Source organism: Colossoma macropomum, unplaced genomic scaffold, assembly GCF_904425465.1.
Source record: "Colossoma macropomum unplaced genomic scaffold, Colossoma_macropomum, whole genome shotgun sequence".
In the NCBI taxonomy this organism is placed as follows: Eukaryota; Metazoa; Chordata; class Actinopteri; order Characiformes; family Serrasalmidae; genus Colossoma; species Colossoma macropomum.
The window spans coordinates 8,885,156-8,907,973 of record NW_023494805.1 but is presented as its reverse complement, the minus strand read 5'-3'; the positions used below and the strand labels follow the sequence as shown (position 1 = coordinate 8,907,973).

The 22,818-nt window shown below is 38.1% G+C and overlaps 2 protein-coding genes across 4 annotated transcripts; one reads left to right on the top strand and one right to left on the bottom strand.

Annotated features, from left to right (window-relative positions):
• Positions 1 to 131: 131 nt before the first annotated feature.
• LOC118825693 (lactose-binding lectin l-2-like) lies at positions 132 to 4,258 on the bottom strand. Its single transcript, XM_036596445.1, has 7 exons — positions 4,049 to 4,258; positions 3,745 to 3,768; positions 3,611 to 3,634; positions 3,365 to 3,480; positions 1,466 to 1,600; positions 456 to 561; positions 132 to 361 (listed from the first exon to the last, which is right to left on the bottom strand). Exons 1-7 carry the CDS (start codon positions 4,125 to 4,127, stop codon positions 207 to 209), a joined length of 639 nt encoding a protein of 212 aa, XP_036452338.1. The 5' UTR covers positions 4,128 to 4,258; the 3' UTR covers positions 132 to 206.
• Positions 4,259 to 8,963: 4,705 nt separating this feature from the next.
• On the top strand, positions 8,964 to 22,143 carry LOC118825793 (alanine aminotransferase 2-like). Of its 3 annotated transcripts, none has more exons than XM_036596616.1 (11): positions 8,964 to 9,292; positions 10,667 to 10,756; positions 11,935 to 12,043; positions 12,915 to 13,045; positions 13,128 to 13,371; positions 15,610 to 15,689; positions 16,244 to 16,380; positions 18,679 to 18,853; positions 19,861 to 20,016; positions 20,430 to 20,542; positions 22,044 to 22,143. In XM_036596616.1, exons 1-11 carry the CDS (start codon positions 9,188 to 9,190, stop codon positions 22,132 to 22,134), a joined length of 1,431 nt encoding a protein of 476 aa, XP_036452509.1. In that variant the 5' UTR covers positions 8,964 to 9,187; the 3' UTR covers positions 22,135 to 22,143. The 3 variants fall into 3 exon arrangements, with proteins under 3 accessions (XP_036452509.1, XP_036452510.1, XP_036452511.1); XM_036596617.1 differs by having other exon boundaries at positions 19,861 to 20,020; positions 20,433 to 20,542; XM_036596618.1 differs by lacking the exons at positions 11,935 to 12,043; positions 12,915 to 13,045.
• The last annotated feature ends 675 nt before the right edge of the window (positions 22,144 to 22,818 follow it).

Below are 22,818 nucleotides of genomic sequence, written 5' to 3'. Positions count from 1 at the left end.
TCCTTAAGTCATGTCTTAGTTAGTAACAACTAACTAATGCGCACATTCCTTTAACATAATGATAACATATTCAGAACTGATAAACACATTGCCATAGAAAACTGGATGAAAACTGGATGGAATCACCAAGCTTAAGTTTTCCAGTGAACTGTTTTATTTGTATTATTTATACTTAATAACACACATACATATATTACATTAAGTTGTCATTGTTTGGCATTGTAAATGTATTGTTGCCAGTTAATAAAGTTGTTCTGAACAGGAAAGAATGGATTGAGGCTGTTACAATCCCTGGTGGGCCACTTTACACAAACAAAGGGATAGCTTGATTCACAACGAATGTCGTTCCAGTCTTTTTTGTCTGCAGGTAAAAAAAGAGACCTTTTAACAGATGACAAAATTAACGAAGCCATACAAATTCAGAACAATTTCAACCCATAAAAATCTCCACTTACCAGACCAATTCATATGCACACAGCACTCTTCTTCAGAACTGGGTTCATTTGGGTTCCATTTGGTGAAAGTTAATTTGGTACCATCAGACCACATCCAGTTATTCCTCTGAAAATGTACAGTGTACAGTCTATTATCAAACTGTGCAGATTCCAGTGTCTGCATAAAACATGACTGTACCATGTATAACAGTTTTGCTTTCCCTGCTTTCACATATAGAGCTCAAAGATCATGTTTTGAAAAATATACGCCCACTTTGAATTTGATGCCAACAACATGTTTAAAAAAAGTTGGGACGGGGGCATGTTTACCACTGTGTTGCATCACCTCCTCTTTTAACAACACTCTGTAAGCATTTCGGAACTAAGGAGACCAATTGCTGTAGGTTTTGAAAGTGAAATGTTCTCCCATTCTTGCTTGATATAGAATTTCAGCTGCTCAACAGTTTGGGGTCTCCTTTGTCCTTTTCATCATTTTTGCCACGTTTTCGGTGGGTGACAGGTCTGGACTGCAGGCAGGCCAATTTGGCACCTGGACTCTCTTACTACAGAGCCATGCTTTTGTAATATGTGCAGAATGTAGTTTCACACAGTCTTGGTGAAATAAGCAAGGCTTTCTTTGAAGAAGACGTCATCTGGATGGCAGCATATGTTGCCAAAACCTGTATATATCATTCAGCATTAATGGTGCCTTCACAGATGTGCAAGTCACCCATGCCATGTGCACTAATGTACCCATATACTATTATGGATGCTGCCTTTCGAACTGTGCACTGATAACAAGCCGGATGGTTCCTTTTTTGTTTCGTCTGACCACTGGACACTTTTTCAACTTCACTTCAGTGTATCTTAAATGAGCTTGTGCCCAGAGAATGTGGCAGCGTTTCTAGATCAATGCCCATGCAGTGATTTTCACTAGAGAATCATGTCTAGCCAATCATGGCTAGCCAATATTGGTTTTTGGCTTTGTCCCTTGCATACAGGTACTGGACACATATTAACTGTTCTCTTACCTTCTGACAGCAGGAAAGGCCAATCCATACAGGTTTCTCTGCAGGGTCATGAGCACGAATAAGGGCTTTGATCAACTGGTATTCAGTTTCACTGTGTATTGAGACCAAGTTAGCATCCTGATTTAGACAGTAATTCTAGAAAGAGAAAGAAAAGGTTAGTAGTAATTGCTAGAAGGGAAAAGCTTGTAAACAAAGTTGGCATCACAAAGTTGTTGCTGTGGAACCAAGGGTGGTTGCCAAGTTGTTGCTAGGCCTTTGCTATGTTATCCCAGGTGGTTGCTAAGGTGTTGATAGGCTGTTACTATGGTATTCCAGGTCTCTCTGTAATCAAACATGCAGTCAGCCATTGTTTTTTAGGTACTGATGAAATCCAAGATATTATCAGAAAAAACTGAGCAAATAAATGTGATTAATCATAGATGACCAAACAAATGTATTCAATCAATCACAGTTACATTATAATTGTTAATAGTCATATATTTCACTTGTTTGTCAGCCCTGTTTATTGCATGTTGCTATGCTACAGTATAAGGGAACTTCAGACAGTAAACAAGGGGTAGGCAACGTGGCAAACGTGGCATCACTATACTTGAAGACATTATCTTGATGCATGATATACACTACGATATTTATATTGTTTTCTGAGGTTTGATAAATTGGAACAGAGAAAAACAGTGCCATGTTAAAAAAAATCATATTCTTCTACACTAAATCCAGTTAATTATAGGAAATGGTTCTGTTTAGAGCCATGAGTTCTATATAGAACCATTTCCATGCTTAAACAATTCTTTGTGATCTTTTTACATTGAATGTTAATAATTTACCACATACATTTATGAAGCTATTTACCTATAACCCTGTTTCCAAGTTGGGATATTGTGCAAAGTATAAATAAAAACAAAATGTAATGATGGAGTCTATCTCAGTCATTGGGCGGATGAAAGAAACACCCTGGACAGGATGCTGGCTTTTGAACTGTGCGCTGATAACGAACAGGGTGGTCTTTAGCCTGGAGGATGCGATGTCCATTATTTTCAAAAACAATTTAAAATTTTGTCTCGTCAGACCACAGAACACCTTTCCACTTCACCTCAGTCCTTCTTAAATGAGCTTGGGCCCAGAAAAAGTGGCAGTGTTTCTGGATCCTGTTTATGTATGGTTTCTTTTTCGCAGAGTAGCATTTGTGGACACAGTGATGAACTGTGTTCACAGACAGTAGTTTTCAGAAGTGTTTCTGAGCCTATGCAGTGATTTCCACAACAGAATCATATCTGTTTTTAATGCAGTACCATCTCAGGGCCCAAATATCCCAGCCAGCAAATACTGGTTTTCGGCCTTGTCCCTTGCATACAGAGATTTCTTCAGATTCTCTGAATCTTGTAATGATATTTCGTCCAGTAGATGATGAAATCCCCAAGTTCTTTGCTATTTTACATTGAGAATTGTTGTTTTTGAACTGTTGCCTGATCTGCCTGAACAGTCTTTCTCAGAGTGGTGAACCCCTCCCCTCCTCATCTTTACTTCTGACTTTTTATACCCAATCATGCTACTGAACTGTTGACAATTTCTCAGTTTCAACATTTGATATTTTATCTTTGTACTATTGTCACTGTTAAATAGGGTTTAAATGATTTTCACATATTTGTATTTTGTATGCACAATTTGTTTTGCAATTTTTTTTTCTTTTTGTTAAATAAATGTCAGGGTTAGTACAAAAGTTTGCTGCACCAGTCTAGGGTTACCTGCTAGTATGCTGTCGTGGCATTAAGCTTATTTGTCCTATAAAAACATACTGTGATGTAATACGGCACAATTTGTCATGATTACGATAAATACTGTCATTCTGTCATATTGCCTCTACGGTAAACCTGAACAAAGGTCAATGAACCTGAACACAACCTCGGCAGAAGCCCAGTCCATGCTGCTGGCATGATAGCTGAAGCAGCGTCCATCCAGCTTCACCCAGCCAAGCGGGCAGTCATGTTGTGTAGTAGCGTCCCTTTTCCGTTTGGCTTCTGGCAAGGATGAAGAAAAGCTATTTAGAAATGCTGCACTATACAATGGATAGTTCAGATCTCAAGTCATCAGACGGTTAAACAGCATTAATGAGAGATTCTTTGGACATATTGTTGATCTTTTATTTACCTTCTATTATGGCCTCAAAATCAGCTAGAAAAGCAAACATAACAGTACTAGTGAGTATTGAAAATGGCTTTACTGATGGTTGATGAAATGGTTTTACTGATAAGTGTCAAATCATGTATAACTTCATCATTTACCTGATACAGGCCTCACCACACGCGCTTCAAGGGGAAGAAATGGGAACATGTCATTCATCAGATTCTGTTCATGCATTATTTTGCAGGCTTTTGATTACAGTGTTACATGAGAGACACTGGCAAGAATTTATTACTGCATGTTCTGCTATACAAATTTGTAAAAAACCATACAAGAGTAATCAACAGGTTGTGGTAATATCAGTTATGCACGTTTTAGGGAAATTTCCCACCCCTACACACCTGAAACATGTTATTCATAGATATCCTGCTCGAGTCACGAAACAGACAGAGAGCAAACTCTTACCCAACGCTGTTGCTGCCGTGGAGACAATAAAAAGTAATGTCACTTTAGTAAGACCAGCCATCATTGCTCTGTTCTTCATGTGCTGAAAGAAATAAAGAGGCAAGCAAGTTCAGTGAGTTACAGCTGACTTACAACTTAACGCTGAATAAATATTACAAGGGCTCTGTTTTTTCTGTGTGAAGCGCTGAGGTAAATGGTGTACTTTTATATTGTGTGGACATAGGAATCTCCCCAAATAATCTGAACTTCAACCTTGGGAAATGTAGTTATGATTATCTTTTTCACAAAATGTCTTCTTAGAAAACGATCACAGGGAAAGCCCTTGTGGGTCAGTGAGAACAAGGACTCTGTAAGTAGGCTCATGCACAGCCGTGCCAAACCATGACTAGAAATGGCTTTACTGATGGTTGGTGACATTATTTGAAGTCAAATTGTTGAGTGAAGTGTTAGGCCTATAATTCAGCCAGAAATGTTAAAACCTGGTCATAAATAAATAAATAAATAAATAAATAAATGAAAGAGGGGAAAACGTTATGGTACTTTACACCTATGTTATTGTTGGTTTCTACTAACATTCTAGTAGTATGTTAGTGCTAAACTAATGGTGAACATTTTTTTTTTGCCATGCTAGAATAAACATGGATTTTTAAATAAAAATTATTTGAGATCTGGTATTTCGAATACCTGACTGAACAGGATCGGTCAGGCTACCACTCGCATACACAGTAACACATCTAAGACTTAAGTTTTTTTCTCATAAAACTGGTCCCACCCATTGTAAAGCATGATTGGTTCACTGTCACTTCCTAATTATGTTAGTTGTTAATATGACACTTTAGACGTTCAGTTTAGCTCCTGAAATCTTTACTGAGGGAAGAGCTCGCTTGGCTGTATCTACCTAAACACCACAGAGAAAAAAAAAATTTGTGTTGGGTATCTCAAAAATTAAATTCTTCTGTTTAAAATGATGAATGAATGATGAAATAAGATAAGAGTTTTACTAAAGTATACATTTTATACTTTGTATTTCCAGAGCTTAAATATAAGTATGATTATTCTATTAAATAAAAAAAGAAAAAAAAATTACAGGCTTTTTTTGCCACAGAAAACAATATGCCTTCTCTGAAGGCCTAGAAGACCCTGAGGACTCCCCACTGGTCCACAGACTCTAGACAGGGCCTGAGCCCCACTCCTTGTGCCACGATCAGCGTGAATATTGATTTTATTTGTGTGGCCATACTTCAAGGTCTGTTTCAGTGAAGGTCAGCTCAGCCTTGCCCTGAGAATAGACCTAATGGATAAGCTTAGTTTCCATGAGCTTAATTGCTCTTGGGCATCTCCACTGGTGCAGTACCAACCACCTGGGGAAATCCCACCTCAGTAAAAGATGCACTCATCACAACAGCACTGGAAATTCTCTTTAAGAAAGAGCCACATTGCATAGCAACACATAATCAGCATCTAAACAAAATTTTAGCAGTAAAGGTGCGGATAAGTTGCTAAACCACGTTGTTCTCATTGTAAGAGACAGAACTGGGTTCTGTGAAGCTCTTAAATAGAGTTATAACTCATGAGTTTGTAGTACTGAGACAGCCCAGATGGTACTGTTAGTTGCCCTGTACTCTGGAGATGAAGGTTCAAATACCTGTTAGGGTAGTAATGCTAGTATTTTTGACTGCCTTGATAAAGCTCTTGATACAATGTTTGATTTCTTCTGACCTGATAAGAGTGTCAGCAATAGACTGTGGATTAATTTAGGTTTAATTCATGTCCATGTTGCCCCTTTTTCTCCCTTGAGCTCCCTTCCCTCCAGTAGGGAAGTTTGACTTGCATAGGGGCCAATGTAGGCTGCTGAACCTTCTTGGGTTGTAGCCAAGTGGACAGTTCTTTGCCCACTGGACTTTCTGCACCTGTGGGAAATCACGGTGTTCTATTTCACATTTGTTTATTTGGCATGACTGAACGATATTTGTGGCACTGACACATTTCACCTCAACATTTGCCAAACAACTTGTCCTCCCACAAGGATTTCTAAAGTGTTGTTTTTGTAGTAAATGATTTAACAAGTTCAGTGTCCTCCAAAAGTTTTGCAGTAGTGAAGTTTTTTAGTCATTTAATCAGGCAATCTAGAATTAGAGAACAAGATTAAATTTAGCGCAAATTTACAATGACAGTTCAAAATTCATGCTCATGCATTTCAGGTGCAGCGGCATAAGGGAAAAACTACTAGACATGTAGGAGTTATCAGGGTTTTAAAGAGGTCCACAGTGTCTCAAAAGATTACGAAAAACCTAGTGTAGCAAGTTATTATTGTCCCCTACTGTCTGCTTTATGTTTGGGAGTTGCTCATAGTAACCACAGAGTGGAATGTTCTTTCATAAAGAGAAAAAAATGGGCATTTTTTGTTAGGATTTCCAATGTGGTGGTGATGTGTGCACTTTTGAAAGGTTGGAGTTGAAAAGTAGAGTGATGAAGTTTGTGGATTCCAAACCAACCCACTCAGTTAACTGTCACAAGGTTGGGGAAAAAATACTTAAATACTGAATACATTGTCCAAAATGTTTTCAGTAATGTATTCCATTACAATATATAAAAACGTAACCTATTCAGATTTCATTTAGAATACATTTAGAATGCATACTGATAAAGTACATACTGCTGTAATTTTTATTTAATTCACAGTGTTCCTTGCTGTTACTGGTTGGCAGTTTAGTTAATTCTTCTGATATGTTTCACGAAAATTCAGTCATTTAAATACAAAAATGAATGCAAAATTCTCGATGTTGTTTTGGCTTTTATTGTGAGCTTTAGTCCACTGCTGCTCTCAAAATCCCATTGCTCTTTAATGTCCTAAGCCAACAATTTGCACATATCCAATAACAATATCTTGCAAATTTGACAGTGATTTTCATTTAATGAGGTGTGTGCAACTTGCCACGAACCGCATGTACAAGTCCAGTACAACATTGATGCTAAACTTCTCACGTGAACATATTCACAACTAAGAAGGCTGCTCAGTTCAGTCATCCCTCAAAAAATTTAGTAACACTCAGATTACTAATTGGGTCATCATAGTGATTTATCAGTCTACTCAAGCTTTAGCAGGAGCTTCATATATATGAATTTGGTAAGTATTTTATATATATATATATATATATATGCAGCCCCATTTCCAAAAATGTTGGGATGTTGTGCAAAATATAAATAAAAACAGAATTTAATTATGTGCAAATCGTTTCAACTCTATATTTAATTGAAAATACTAAGACAAAATATCAAATATTGAAAGTGAGAAATTTTATTCTTTTTGAAAAATATATACCAAATTTGGATTTGATGCCAGCAACATGTTTCAGAAACATTAGGGCAGGGCAACAAAAGACTGGCAAAGTTTTATAATGATTAAATAAAACATCTGGTCATTAATTGGCGACAGGTCAGCAACATAATTAGGTATAAATAGAGCATCAGAGACTTTGAGTCTTTCAGAAGTGAAGGTGGAGAGAGGTCCACCACTCTGTTAAACACTGCATGGGCAAATAGTGCAACAATTCAAGAATAACGTTTCTCAATGTAAAATAGCAAAGACCTTGGGGATTTCATCATCTGCAGTACATAATATCATTAAAAGATTCAGAGAATCTGGAGAAATCTCTGCAGTCGAGGTACAGGCAGTGATCTTCGTGGACACTGTGTCCTCTGGGCTAAAGACTATATGGCTTGTCATCAGTGCACAGTTCAAAAGCCAGCATCCGTGATGATACAGGGGTACATAAGTGCACATGGCATGGGTGACTTGCACATCTATAAAGGCACCATTAATGCTGAGCAATATATACAGGTTTTGGCAGCATATGCTGCCATCCAGACAACGTCTTTTTCAGGGAAGGCCTTGCTTATTTTAGGCAAACAATGTCAAATCACATTCTGCGTGTATTACAATAGCATGGCTCCATGATAAAAGTCCAGGTGCTAAACTGACCTGCCTGCAGTCCAGACCTGTCACCCATTAAAACATTTGGCGCAATATGAAATGAAATACAACAAATGAGCCCTCGAACTGTTGAGCAGCTGAAATCCTATATCAATCAAGAATAGGAAAACATTTTACTTTCAAAACTACAGCAGTCGGTCTCCTCAGTTCCCAAACAGAGTGTTAGTAAAAGAAAAGGTGAGGCATCACAATGGTAAACATGCCCCCATCCCAACGTTTTTGAAATGTGTTTCAATGATAGCTTTACATTAACTATGTACTTTACTGACATTAGCATACTTTCCAAAGATTCACTGCCTCCACTTCAACACTAACATTCTCCCTTTGCTTCTACCTCTCAGTTTCCTAATGTTTATTTTATCGTTATCATTTGTTTTTAGAATTTGTGTTACATTTTCATTTGTATTACAATTTCATATTTCCTTTCTTATGTAATTACTTTGTGTTCTATATTTTCTGTTCTTTTTTATGTTGGTTTTTGTTTGCATTTTAAGTGTGCTGTATTAAGTTCTTCTTCTTCTTCTTCTTCTTCTTCTTCTTCTTATTATTATTATTATTATTATTATTATATTTCTTTGCCAGAAACTGACCTTGCTGACTTTTGGAAAGACAATAGCATGCCTGTCTTTTCCTTGAGGATCCATGCAAACAGTACAGGTGCTTTTTCTTCAGCTCTGCGTGTTTTTACCTATTTAGCATCTCAGAATGTATTCCATGGAATTGCCCTTCAGTACAGTAATGGCTAAACATTTTCAAAAGTTAACCACTTTAAAGGTACACATTGTCTTATTAATCAGTCAAGCTGAAACTCAAGCACAATAATATTTGTTTTCTTTTCCATGCCATGGAATGGTCATCTATTCACAGAGGCGTTTCTCTGTTAATAAATCAAGCATTTAAATCTATCAGTGAGAACTTTACCGCCACATTTACAGCTCAGCTCCAACCAGAATAAATGAAACTGGAGACTTGAACCTGATTCTTTGACATTTTTTTCTGCTGGAGCTCAGAAAATATTATTCGTCTAAGAGAAATCCCAAACGCAGAGAGGAGAGCGAGTGACACTTGGTGATTTCGGCATTACTCATACATGAACCAAAGATTCTAAAGTCTTGAAAGCAGAACCTGCAGAAGATATTAGAAGAATGTCCATCCTGAGAGAGATCAACCCAAATGTGAAGAGCATCCGGGAGTCAGAGCAGGAGATCATAGACAGACGAGCAGGCGAAATCAATGCAGAGATTGAACAGGTAAGATATTCTAATTGGACTGAAATTAGCGTCACTCTAAGTGCATCTCTTCAAACTGGCGATCAGGGTTTCAGTGATGTGTCTTTAATTATATTCCATGATTGGTGTTGGTCAGAAAAAGTAGTGATGGCTTAATACTGAACACACTGCCCTAAATGCATTCAGTAAGATACTCCATCACAATAAATAAAAAGGTAATGTATTCAGAATACACCGAGGATATATTTAGAATACATTTAGAACATCTTCATAGGGTGCATAGGGAAAAAAATGCTTATCATTTCTGAATTCTCAAATTTGGGATGTAATTTTCTTGTGAAAATAAGTGAAAATAAAGTAACACATCCAAACAAACTTAAATATGGAATTTTTTATACAAATCTTAGATCACAGTTTGATGCAATTAGCTCAGTTTAACATACTGGAAAATTAAAACATAACATATAAAGTGCGCACAGTCCATTTTTGTGTTTCATTCTTTTTTCCAATATGTTACATTCAGCAAAGAAATATTAATTGTACATTAAAATGTGCAGAAGTGGGTTCCCAGACCCAGACTTGCTGTGACAATTTTCTTCTGGGGTCTTGACTGAGTTGCTTGTTTTATCAGGTGCAAAGGGTACTGGCTTTAAAGGTAGACCCCTAAATACAACTACAGGTGCACTAACTCCTGATTCTGACAATTGGCCAATCAGAAGCTCCTAAAAGTCATTACATCAATATCTTGACTCTTTCTGACTGTTAAAAGAGACAGTCAACTTGGTGTAAGTCAAACACAAGTTAAAGCTGAAATGAATTTGCCTTCAATCTAATTGATTTGCCAAAAGAAATTTATGGTGAGATCAAATGTATGGAATGTCTTCAGCTTTGGTGTATGTAGACTTTTGGTCTCGACTGTATGTATTCTGAACATCCCACCCCTGTTTAAAGTGTAAAACACCAGTGTTTCTTAAATCAGTCCTCAGGGCCACCAGGTGTCCATACCCTCTGTCCCAGCTCCCAACACATAGGGATAGAGTGAAAACGTGGACCATCTGTTGGGCCCTGAGGACACAAATGAACCACTGTAATAGGCAATAATTCACCATGCAAACATGAGTGCATATAAATGAACCTAATGTGCTAAACAAATTAAATGGAAGTAACAGTTTAATTGCAAAATCTAGTTACTAAGAAAATTTTGCACAAACTATGGTAACCAGCACAAGAACAGCTTGCAAGAAAATTTGCTAGGCAAAATCAGACCAAGCGGGATAAAACAATTGCAGATAACTTGCAAGTTATATCTTATGATTTATAACCCTGCTAATGATTTGCTTTTAGAAATATGTATATGGTGTGAATATCTCACCTTATTGCTTGTATGTTTTGCAGGGTTTAGTAAAGCACTACAAAGAAGTGCTTGATGTCTCATTTGGTGATGCCCACGGAATGGGATTAAAACCCCTCACCTTTGTCCGTCAGGTAAGCTCTCTCACCGGAGAGCCCCAGTCCTGGAACATCAGACATTGCATGCTCCAACGGCTCTCTTAGCTGTTCTTGTTGAATCATGCAGTTTGTCTCAGTTGTAATACATCTGACTCATCTGTTAATTATCAAGCCCCTTGTGGACTAAATTAAGAATCAGACAAGTTAAAACTAACTAGACAGGACTCTGGCCATCTAGGGCTGGAACAACATGTATAGTCTTCTCCTACAGGCTCAGCCCCACAGACTGACAATGTGAAACCTCAGGCAAGGAGGGGAAAGACCCTTCAGAATAAAAGGGTAAAGCTTAGGGTTAGCAGCTTCCAAAACCAGGCTAGCTAGTGTAAATTTCCCCTTTATAATAAAAGAGTTACGGTTAGGGTTAGCAGCGTTCACAAGCACAATAGATAGCCAGCTAGCCCATACAAAAAGAGTAGTTTATGTCATTTTTGAATATTATTATTTAACTACAGCATGTCTCTGAAACGGTTTATTTTCACTAATAAACCTTTTGATCTAACTTGTAAATGTAAGTAAATGTAAGCTGCCTTACCAATTTTTTTCCCTCAAGCTGAGGCCTTGCCCAGCCTGCAGGACTGCAGCTAGACGTGTCCTTGTCGATCACGCTGGTGCTGAACTCTATATATTCTTTTGAGCCTACAGTTGGGTCTAGTAGGAATGTAAAAATACAATAAAGTTAGTTGGATTTTATCAGTTGGATTTTATCAGTGCATCATATTGTGTCATATTGTATCATTGTATCATAACGAGCATCTTAGTTTGTGGCTAGTGTGTTAGCCTGGGGCTAACATGTTCATTTGTAGCCAGAGCATTAGATCAAGGCATTATAAAGCACAGCTTTTGTTTCAGAAATTACTCTTTTACAGCGTTGAAAGCTCTAATAAACTAAAAATGGAAGCATAGTAACATAAGGCACATTTTCCTGCCAGTCTCTAATTTTGCTGTATTGAAAAATGTATCAAATTGAGACACAACTGCATCGTATCAAGTCCAGTTTTAAATTTTGTGTATTGTTACACCACTGCAATCTTGGTGTGAGAGGCATTTACAGGCTGTCTGTGCACTCAAAACATTGTAACTTTAGATCTCTGGATGTAACTATTATGCAAGCGTCTACTTAATTAATAAATGACCCTGTATGGACTGTGCTGCAGGTCCTGGCTGCTTGCATCTACCCCTCCCTTCTGCTTGATGACAGCTTACCCCTCGACGTGAGAGAGAGGGCACAGCGTTTTCTGGAAGATTGTGATGGAGGGAGCATAGGTGATCTTTCTGAAAGATCTTATAGTGTACAGATGAATATACGTATTAGTATCTCTCAATCTCATCAGCGCTAGGTTAGATTAACCTATTAGCATTTCTCATCATACAAGTTCACCTAAACAGTCTACATCTGGTGAGATGGAGCGATAACATACATGCATTGATATGTTTTAGCCCTTTGACACTAAAGTATGGACACCCATTCCTGCCAGGTAGAGAAAAAAATGCCTCTGATTTTTTTTTGACTTTTCTGTTTCTGGCAGCAATATTTCGACATTTTGACTTAGCATCTCAAAAGGATCACTTTGAGACAAATAACTCAGTCGAAATAATGACATGGAATCTCAATGATGACTTATTTTCTTGAAATATTGATTCATGTCAAAATATGACTCAAAATTCTGACTTCTTATGTCAAAAATAATGACTTATTTACTCAAAATTCTGAATTCTTATGTCAAAACCATGACAAAATTACCTCACATTCTCAAAGTAATGGTTTATTAGGATGAAATAATGACTTAGTATCTCAATAAAATCACATTTTCTTAAAAAAAAAGTTGACTATGTCAAGATAATTGCTTATTTTCTTATAATGTTGAAACTATGTTGAAATATGGACTTTTCTCAATAATAATGGCATGCTATGTTGACACAATGACTAGTTTCTTGAAATGTATTTAAACTCACTGTTTCAACAGATTATGTTGGATTTTCATGTGAATAACTCATCTTGAGATAATAAGTATTTTACTAAGTCGATATTTGAGATATTTAATGAGCTTCCATACAGAACAGTAAGAATCATATATTTGATTATACATAAGCAGGAATGCAGTTATGATGGGTTTAATGTGTTTTGAATCACTAGGTTCATACCCTCCTATGATTGGGGTTAGAAAAGCCTGGCTCTCTGTATCTGAATTCATCAGCAGGCGAGACGGCATTGTGTCCAATCCTGATAACATCTTCATCACAAGTGGTTCCCAGCATGGCCTCATTGTGAGACACTGTGAGAATTACACTTCATTTTGTTGGATAAAATGCACAGGATAAAAAATTTGTATTTTATCTGTATCTGTAGTTGTTGCTGAAGCTGTTGGTTCAGAGCGAGGGCGCGCTGCGGACAGGGGTCCTCATTCCTGTGCCCTGCTACTGCAGCTTTAAAAATGCACTGACCGCTCAGGGAGCTGTTGCTGTGCCCTACTACCTGTGTGAAGAGGAAGGCTGGACGGTGCAGATTAAAGAGCTACGAAAAGCCCTCCACGCGGCTAGGGGGCACTGTAACCCAATGGTGCTATACATCATTAATCCTGGGAACCCATCAGGTAACTGAAGTCAGATTCTGGTTGAGGGGCAAATCCTCATGATGTTAAGTATGAAAAAATTCTAACATTTATACGCTTAAAATTGATGGTTCTTCAAGGGTTTTTTTTAGAAAAAAGAAAGAAAATGGTTCTGGATAGAACCATGAACATTCAAAGAACCCTTTCCATGATTAAAGGATTCTTCATATCGTGAAAGCGTTCTTTAGAATGATAGAGAATGTGCTGTAGATGGTTCTATATAGAACATATTTAAACAGGGTTCTCACTAGCACCAAAAAAGGTTCTTCTGTTGTTACGGTGGTAGACTTGTTACAATAGAAGAACACTTTTTGGTGCTACATAGAACCCTTTTCAAAAAGATTCTATATAGAACCATACAAAAGACATTCTCCACCAATCTGAAGAATGCTTTAATGATGTGCAAAATGTAAATTAAAAACTAAAGGCAATGATGTGTAAATCATTTAAACCCTATATTTCATTGAAAATAGTACAAAGACAACATATCAAATGTTGAAACTGAGAAATTCTATTGTTTTTTGAAAAATATATGCCCATTTTGAATTTGATGCCAGCAACATGTTCCAAAAAAGTTGGGACGGGGGCAACAAAAGTCTGGTAACATTGTGTAATGCTTAAAAAACATCTGGGGGTTAATTGGCAACAGGTCAGTAACATGATTGGGTATAAAATAGCATTCCAGAGAGTCTTTCAGAAGTAAAGATGAGGAGGGATTCACCACTCTGTGAAAGACTGCACAGACAAATAGTGCAACAATTGAAGAAGAACATTTCTCAACATAAAATAGCAAAACACTTTTGTTTATCATCATCTACAGTACATAATAACAATAAAAGATACAGAGAATCTGGAGAAATCTCTGTACGCAAGGAGCAAGGCTGAAAATCAGTATTTGCTGGCTGTGATCTTTGGGCCCTCAGGCAGCACTGCATTAAAAACAGACATGATTTTGTAGTGGAAATCACTGCATGGGCTCAGAAACACTTGTGTGAAACTGTGAAAACAGTTCATCACTGCAGCCCAAATGCTAATTAAAACTCTCGAACGCAACGAAGAAACCATATATAAACAGGATCCAGAAATGCTGCCACCTTCTCTGGGAGCTCATTTAAAATGGACTGAGGGGAAGTGGAAAAGTGTCCTGTGGTCCGACAAACCAACATTTGAAATTCAGGGCACAGTTCAAAAGCCAGTATTCATGATGGTATAGGGGTGCATTAGTGCACATGGCATGGGTGACGTGCACACCTGTGAAGACACCATTAATGCTGACATATGTTGCTGCCCAGACAATGTCTTTTTCAGGGAAGGCCTTGATTATTTCAGCAAGACAGTGTCAAACGACATTCTGCATGTATTACAACAGCCTGGCTCTGTATTAAAAGAGTCCGGGTGCTAAACTGGCCTGCCTGCAGTCCAGACTGTCACCCACTGAATACATTTGGTGCATTATAAAGTGAAAAATACAACAAATGAGCCCCCAAACCGTTATGCAGCTGAAATCCTTTATCAAACAAGAACGGGGAAACATTTCACTTTCAAAACTACAGCAGTCGGATTCCTCAGTTCCCAAACGCTTACAGAGTGTTCTTAAAGAAAGATATGATGAAACACAGTGGTAAACGTGCCCCTGTCCTAACTTTTTTGGAATGTTTTGTTGGCAAAATGGGCATATATTTTTCATAAAACAATACAATTTATCAGTTTCAACATTTGGCACATTGTCTTTGTAGTGTAGTGTAATTTAGATTTGCACTTCATTGCATCCTATTTTTACATATGTGTGTGTGTGTGTGTGTGTAAAATGTACACAGGCAGCAGTTTGCCAACATTTTGACTTCCTTAACATGCTACATCAAAGTAATGAGTTATTTCTCAGTAAATTACGTACTATGTTTCAAAATACACATTTTTTTTTGGGTCAGAATTATGATGTAATCTGGAAATAATTATTTATTTTCTCGAAATATTAACCTACTATGCCAAAGAGATGGCTTACTTTCTAAATTGTTTGACTTAGTGTGTCAAAGTAATGACTCACTGTCCTAAAATAATATAAAGTCTATATAATGAGTGGTTTCTGAGCTACAGTGACAACAATCTGTATGACATCTAGCCCTTACTGTAACCCCAAAACAAATGACATGTCAGTTCTTTCACTCTCACTTTCACCCACTTTAACCAAAGTTGTGTAAATGTTTTCTGAACTTTCGCCAGGTCATGTGCAGAGCAAGGCCTCGATTGAGGAAGTGATTCGCTTTGCTGCAGAGGAGAGGCTGTTCTTAATGGCAGATGAGGTGACTTTTCATAAAACTGTGTTTGATTAATTACAAAACTTGCATTCTGTTACTTCCCAACCCTGCTTAATATTGAGCTAAGTTTAATAAACCTGCATATTTTTGCTATACAAAACCTTGTATCTTCATTTTTGATGTAAGTTTTGTAACAGAATATGAGGCTGCTGGCAGCCCTGTTATTACATTAAAATTTCACTCTGAATGGGCCAATAGAATTGCCTTGGCAAGAAATCTTGTTCTAGTAACCTAAAAGTTACAATTAACAATTTTTCATTCTCCTGTGAAGTTATTATTTTGGAGATTCAAGTGTTTGTTGTGACAGCATTGATTTACATTTGGCCTCCTGAGCACAGAAATCCAGCTTCAATTGGCTTGAATTGGCTCCTCTTATCTTGCATTTTCTCCAAGGTGTTCTAAGTAGTTAGTTAGTTATTGGCATTCATTCGAGTCATTGGAAACCCTGGAAAACCTCTGCTGTTATACCACCCCAGCTCCATGCTGGATCTTGAATGGATTGGATTGTTTCCTTTTCTGTTTGTATCTCACCTCTCCAGGTGTACCAGAGCTTTGTATATGGGAACGGACGTGAGTTTTACTCGTATAAGAAGGTGCTGTCTGAGATGGGATCTCCATACTCCAGTAATGTGGAGCTGGCATCCTTCCACACTATCTCCAAAGGAGTCATGGGAGAGTGAGTCCTTGAAAATGGAGCTATAGTAAAATTTTCTTTTTCACATTTGATCCCTTCGCAAATACATTTATACAGATACAGTGGTGCTTGAAAGTTTGCGAACCTTTTCCATTTTTCTATATTTCTGCATAAATTTGACCTAAAACGTCCTCAGATTTTCACACAAGTCCTAATAGTAGATGAAGAGAACCAAATTAAACTAATGAGACAAAAATATTAGACTTTAGTCATTTATTTACTGAAGAAATTAATCTAATATTAGATATTTATGAGTGGTAAAAGTATGTGAACCTTTGCTTTCAGTATCTGGTGTGACCCGCTTGTGCAGGAATAACTGCAACTAAATGTTTTTGGTGACTGTTGATTAGTCCTGCACATCGGCTTCATGGAATTTTAGCCCATTCCTCCATACAAAACAGCTTCAACTCTGTTATGTTGGTGGGTTTCCTCCCATGAACTGCTTGCTTCAGGTCCTTCCACAACATTTCTAGAGGATTAAGGTCAGGACATTGACTTGGCCATTCCAAAACATTAACTTTATTCTTCTTTAAATGTTCTTTGGTAGAACAACTTGTGTGCTTAGGGTCATTGTCTTACTGCATGACCCACATTCTTTAGAGTTCATTTTCCATCAATGATGGCAAGCTGTCCTGGCCCAGATGCAGCAAAACAGGCTCAAACTTTGATACTACCACCACCGTGTTTCACAGGTTTTTTCCTTTTCCAAACATAACGCTTCTCATTTAAACCAAAAAGATCTATTTTCGTCTCATCCATCCACAAAACATTGGTCAAATAGCCCTCTGGCTTGTCCATATGATCTTTAGCAAACTTGTTCTTTAGCAAATAATGTTCTTTTTGGACAGCAGCAGATTTCTCCTTGCAACTGTGCCAGGCACACCATTGTTGTTCAGTGTTCTTCTGATGGTGGCCTTTAGTTGCTTAGAAGTTAGTTCTTCTGTAACCTTGCGGACTATTAGATACCTTGCTCTTGGTGTGGTCTTTGTTGGATGACCACTTCTGGGGAGCAATGGTCATGAATTTGTACACAGTCTGTCTGACTGTGGATTGATGGAGTCCAAACTCTTTACAGATGGTTTTGTAACCTTTTCCAGCCTGATGAGCATCAACAGCTCTTCTTCTAAGGTCCTCAGAAATCTCCTTTGTTCATGCCATGATACACTTCCACAAACGTGTTGTGAAGATCAAACTGTGATAAATCCCTGTTCTTTAAATGAAACAGGGTGGTCACTCACACCTGATTGCCATCCCATTGATTGAAAACACCTGACTCTAAGTTCACCTTCAAATTATTTGCAAATCCTAATGGTTCACATACTTTTTGCCACTCATGGATACAGAATACTGGATCATTTTCCTCAATAAATAAATGCAGAAATCTAGAAAATTCTAAAGGGTTCACAAACTATTAAGCTGTATAGCTGTAAACTTTGCACCACTGTATTTTGTAAAAGCAGGACAGAATCATTCTTAGACACAACAGCACATCGCACACCACTGAACTTTCGCACAGTAACATTTTGACTCCCGCCCACAATTTCCCACAAACCACCAAATGTGAAAGTTTCAGTAAACTGGTTTACGGTATTTAATTCCTATTTCTTCTACCAAAAATAGATTCATTTGAAAGTGACCATTTTCCAACCTCTCTTTATCCTTGCCTTGTTACTGTGCCTTAAAGACCAAATGACCCCTGTTCTGATCAGTTACCTCGTATCATTCAACATTTAAAAAAGCAGCCCAGGCTGAAAGTATGTTTGTAACTTCAGCATGAGTGGGCGGAGCTAAATGGCTGTGGGCTGAATAGGCGTTTATATATAAATGTGTTCTTTTTTGTGACATCATAAAAACAGTGGGCTGTTTTTGTAGCTTAGCTTTCATACAGTTGTATGAAAAAGTTTGAACACATACATAAATTAGATGTTTACATTTTATTGCACAATTTGTATTTATTTGCTGAGTTTAACATTGGAATGAGTACAAAATATATAAAATAAAATAAAAAAAATAAGATATAAAATACGCACAGGCCCCATTTTTTTTTTCATTATATGTTAAATTCATCAAATTAACAGTAATTGTGCATTAAGTGGGCAGAAGTGTGTCTCTGTAAAGGATGTGTAAACTTTTTCTCATTTAGAAAGAATGAATGATACGCTTGTCCATGATATGAGCCTGTAACGTTGAAAGCACTTGAAGGGGACATGCAGTTAAACTCCTGTCTGACAATGAAGCTAAAAAAACGAACAAATGCCAAACCTTCCTTCGTGTGGCCAGGTGTGGTCTGCGTACTGGCTACGTGGAGCTGGTGAACATTGACCCTGAAGTGATGCGATATACCTCCTCACTGTTCGCCACAAACTTGTGTGTGCCCGTGGTTGGACAGATCGCCCTGGACGTCATGGCTGACCCTCCACAACCTGGACAGCCTTCTTACGCTCTGTATGCTCAAGTAAGATTTGAGATTTTTTTTTTTTATGTATTTTTAAACATATTTAGGTAAAATTTCACTTGAATTGATTGATTTTCTTCAGTAATATAACAATGTGATGTTACTATTAGTGTTAATTATGTCACATGCTAATTGTAGCTAAGTGTACCCTCGTTAGCCACCATGACATCAGATATTATGGCATCTGTCATGACAATTAACCGTAACAGCAACATGACACATATATTATATTATATTACTGAACATGATCTGAAACTGCGATTTATGACAGCATATGGCATGTTTATGGCACGGTTATGTCAGTGTAATGTAGCAGGGTTCAAGTACTGTATTACATGGAGCCCCGCTGTTGACATCCTGTATAAATAAAAATAATGCATAGCCATGCTGTATTAATGCGCAAGAGCAAGATCCTAATGTGTGACTTAGTAAGGTGTGGGAACAAGATAACTAAAGTTGTGGCTTTAATTATTTAGTAAGGTGTGGGAATGAGATAATTAAACTTTGGGAACCCATCACATCAGGTATCTTAATGTCTTCATTCTGTATGCAAACATACACTGATCATTCATAACATTATGACCACCTCCTTCTTTCTACACTGAGATAATTAAACTTTGACCACAGCTTTGACCATGATCTCATTCCCATGCCTTGCTAAGTTGTGGCCACAACGTAATTATCTTGTTTCCATGCCTTACCAAGTTGCATTTTTATTTACGCAGGATGTAGTTTTACCCATATTATGGATGCCATAATTCTAATTTCAATCAGACAGTTACCCATTCTCTGTTGATCTTGCTATTGCTTCATAAAAAGCTAGCTTACATGGACAGTGTTGGGGCAGTAATCAATAACAAATGATTAATTATGCCTAAACTGTAAAGGTAATCACATCATTTTTATGTGTTACTTGCTGCATTACACCCAACACTGCATGCATGAAGTGCAGTCTTTTCTGGAAAAGAGATGTTTTATCCTAAAATATCTGGCTTTGTCTCTTTCAGCAAGTTCAGTCACTCCAGAGGACACTAATGAATAATGTGCAGAGGACAGAGGAGGTTCTCAGTGGTCTCCCTGGCATCACCTGCCAACCCATAATGGGAGGGATTTTTGCCTTTGCGTGTCTGCATTTGTCGCAGGCTGCAATCAAACATGCCAAGGTCAGTTTTACAGGGGTCCCCCAAATATGAATTTTATTCGTTGTTCACCACAGCAGCATATTACCCTATTCACCAGAAAATCCATATCAATATACTTGCATTACAATCAAATTTGGGTCTAAATATTTAGAAATAGTCTATTCAGGGGATGTATTACTGAGCTGCCATTGGAAACACCTACCTTGTACCTACCTACTGGCCATTTTATTAGAAACACTTTCCATATGGGTGCACTTCATATGTTTACAGTTACAGGCTGTAGCCCACCTGTTGCTGTACAGTTTATCAGCCCCTCTATCCATCAATGGAAAGAGACCACCATGACCTGATATTTTCTGGGTGGTCTCTATATAGCAGTGACACCATCATATGACAGATGACAGACCATATGAGACTGGTCGTTGTGTCCACAGGAGAAAAAGCTGGAGCCAGACTTGCTGTACTGCCTGCGTCTGCTGGAGGACATGGGCCTGTGTGCGTCACCTGGCTGTGAATTCGGACAGAAAGAGGGAACCTATCATATCAGGTACCTTAATGTCTTCATTCTGTATTCAAACTGATCAGCCATAACATTATGACCACCTCCTTGTTTCTACACTCGTTGTCCATTTTATCAGCTCCACTTACTATATAGGAGCACTTTGTAGTTCTACAGTTACAGACTGTAGTCCATCTGTTTCTCTGCATACTTTGTTAGCCCCCTTTTACCCTGTTCTTCAGTGGTCAGGACCCCCATGGACCCTCACAGAGCAGGTACTATTTGGGTGGTGGATCATTCTCAGCACTGCAGTAACACTGACATGGTGGTGGTGTGTGTTGTGCTGGTACGAGTGGATCAGACACAGCAGTGCTGCTGGAGTTTTTAAACATCTCAGCGTCACTGCTGGACTGAGAATAGTCCACCAACCAAAAATATCCAGCCAACAGCATCCTGTGGGCAGCGTCCTGTGGGCAGCGTCCTGTGACCACTGATGAAGGACTAGAGGATGAGCAACACAAACCGTGCAGCAGCAGATGAGCTATCGTCTCTGACTTTACATCTACAAGGTGGACTGACAAGGCAGGAGTGTCTAATAGAATGGACAGTGCGTGGACACAGTGTTTAAAAACTCCAGCAGCACTGCTGTGTCTGATCCACTCAGACCAGCACAACACACACTAACACACCACCACCACGTCATTGTTACTGCAGTGCTGAGAATGATCCACCACCCAAATAGTACCTGCACTGTGAGGGTCCATGGGGGTCCTGACCACTGAAGAACAGGGTAAAAGGGGGCTAACAAAGTATACAGAGAAACAGATGGACTACAGTCTGTAACTGTAGAACTACAAAGTGCACCTATATAGTAAGTGGAGCTGATAAAATGGACAATGAGCGTAGAAACAAGGAGGTGGTCATAATGTTATGGCTGATCGGTGTATGGCTCCCTAGCAGTATGTTAGCTATGTGTATTAGCTAGCTAGTGGAAACTATGGAGCCCTGCTGGTGACATATAAACAAAAATAACAAATACTAACCACGACTTAGTAAGGCTTTGGAACAAAATAATAAAGTCGCAGCCACTACTAAGTAAGGCGTAGGAACAAGATCATGCCCTATTAAGCTGTGGCCACGACTAAATTATCTTGTTCCCACACCTTACACCTTATCAGTCATAGCCATGCATTATTTGTTTTTTATTCACGATGTCACCAGCAGGGCTCTGTAGGAAACAAAGAAAAAAAGACAAAAAATTAAATAAAAATAAATAAATAAAAAATTAAACACAAATAAAACAGCCTGCCAGCTTGTGTCCACCCCAAAGTGCTTATAGTGTTTCTTACGTTCCTCCCAACTTGAAGATCATGAGAAGTGGGGTTTTTGTTGTTTTTAAGCTAGAAAATCTCATTCTAGAGACTATTGCGGCACCACTGCAGAAGGCAAGTAGGCAATTGGTGGTTAAGACGTTTTAAGACAATGTCTGAACGCAGCCAGCACTTCTTGTTTTGTGTTCTCTAACTGAAAGCTTGTATGTTCTGTTAAGGATCTGTCTGGCATCTCCAGAAGCGACGATGGAAGATGTGCTGCAGAGGCTGAAGAGTTTCCACCTCCGCTTCATCAAAGAGTTCCCTTGATGTAATGGTGAAAAAATTTGCGGTAACAGTTTTCTTGAACCCTGCTACATAACACGGACATAACCATGCCATTAATATATGACGGCAGATGTCATATGCTGTCATGAGTTGTCATGACAGGTTATGTTACTGTTACCGATAATCATGACATGTCATAATGTTTGAAGTCTTGTTTTTTTTTTAAAGTCAGTATTATAAAAAAAGTAAAAGGTTCCTGTCGAAAATGGCAAAATAAGTTGGTTATAAGTTTCTATGTGCAACAGCCAATCAGTGCAGCTGATGAATACAGAACCATATACAACACGTTCTCCATCAATCCGAAGAACGCTTTCACGAAGCAAAGAACGCTTTTAATCATGCAAAGCGTTCTTTGAATGTTCATGGTTCTATATAGAACCATTGTCTTTACTAAAGAACCCTTGATAACCATCTTTTTTTAAGTGTGTACATTTTAACCATCTAACTTTAGAAATAGTGAGGGTAACTGCAGCGAGACAGAGGCAGTGAAGCAGAAGCTCAAACAGCACAGAGAGAGAATATTCCTATTGTTGATGTACAACAATAAATACACTTATTAATGAACATGTTGGAGCATCTTGTTTTGCCGTACTTTTTCCCCTTGTTATCATAATGTCAAATTGTGGCACAATATATGTATCAAATTCTCATATGACTTATCGTACA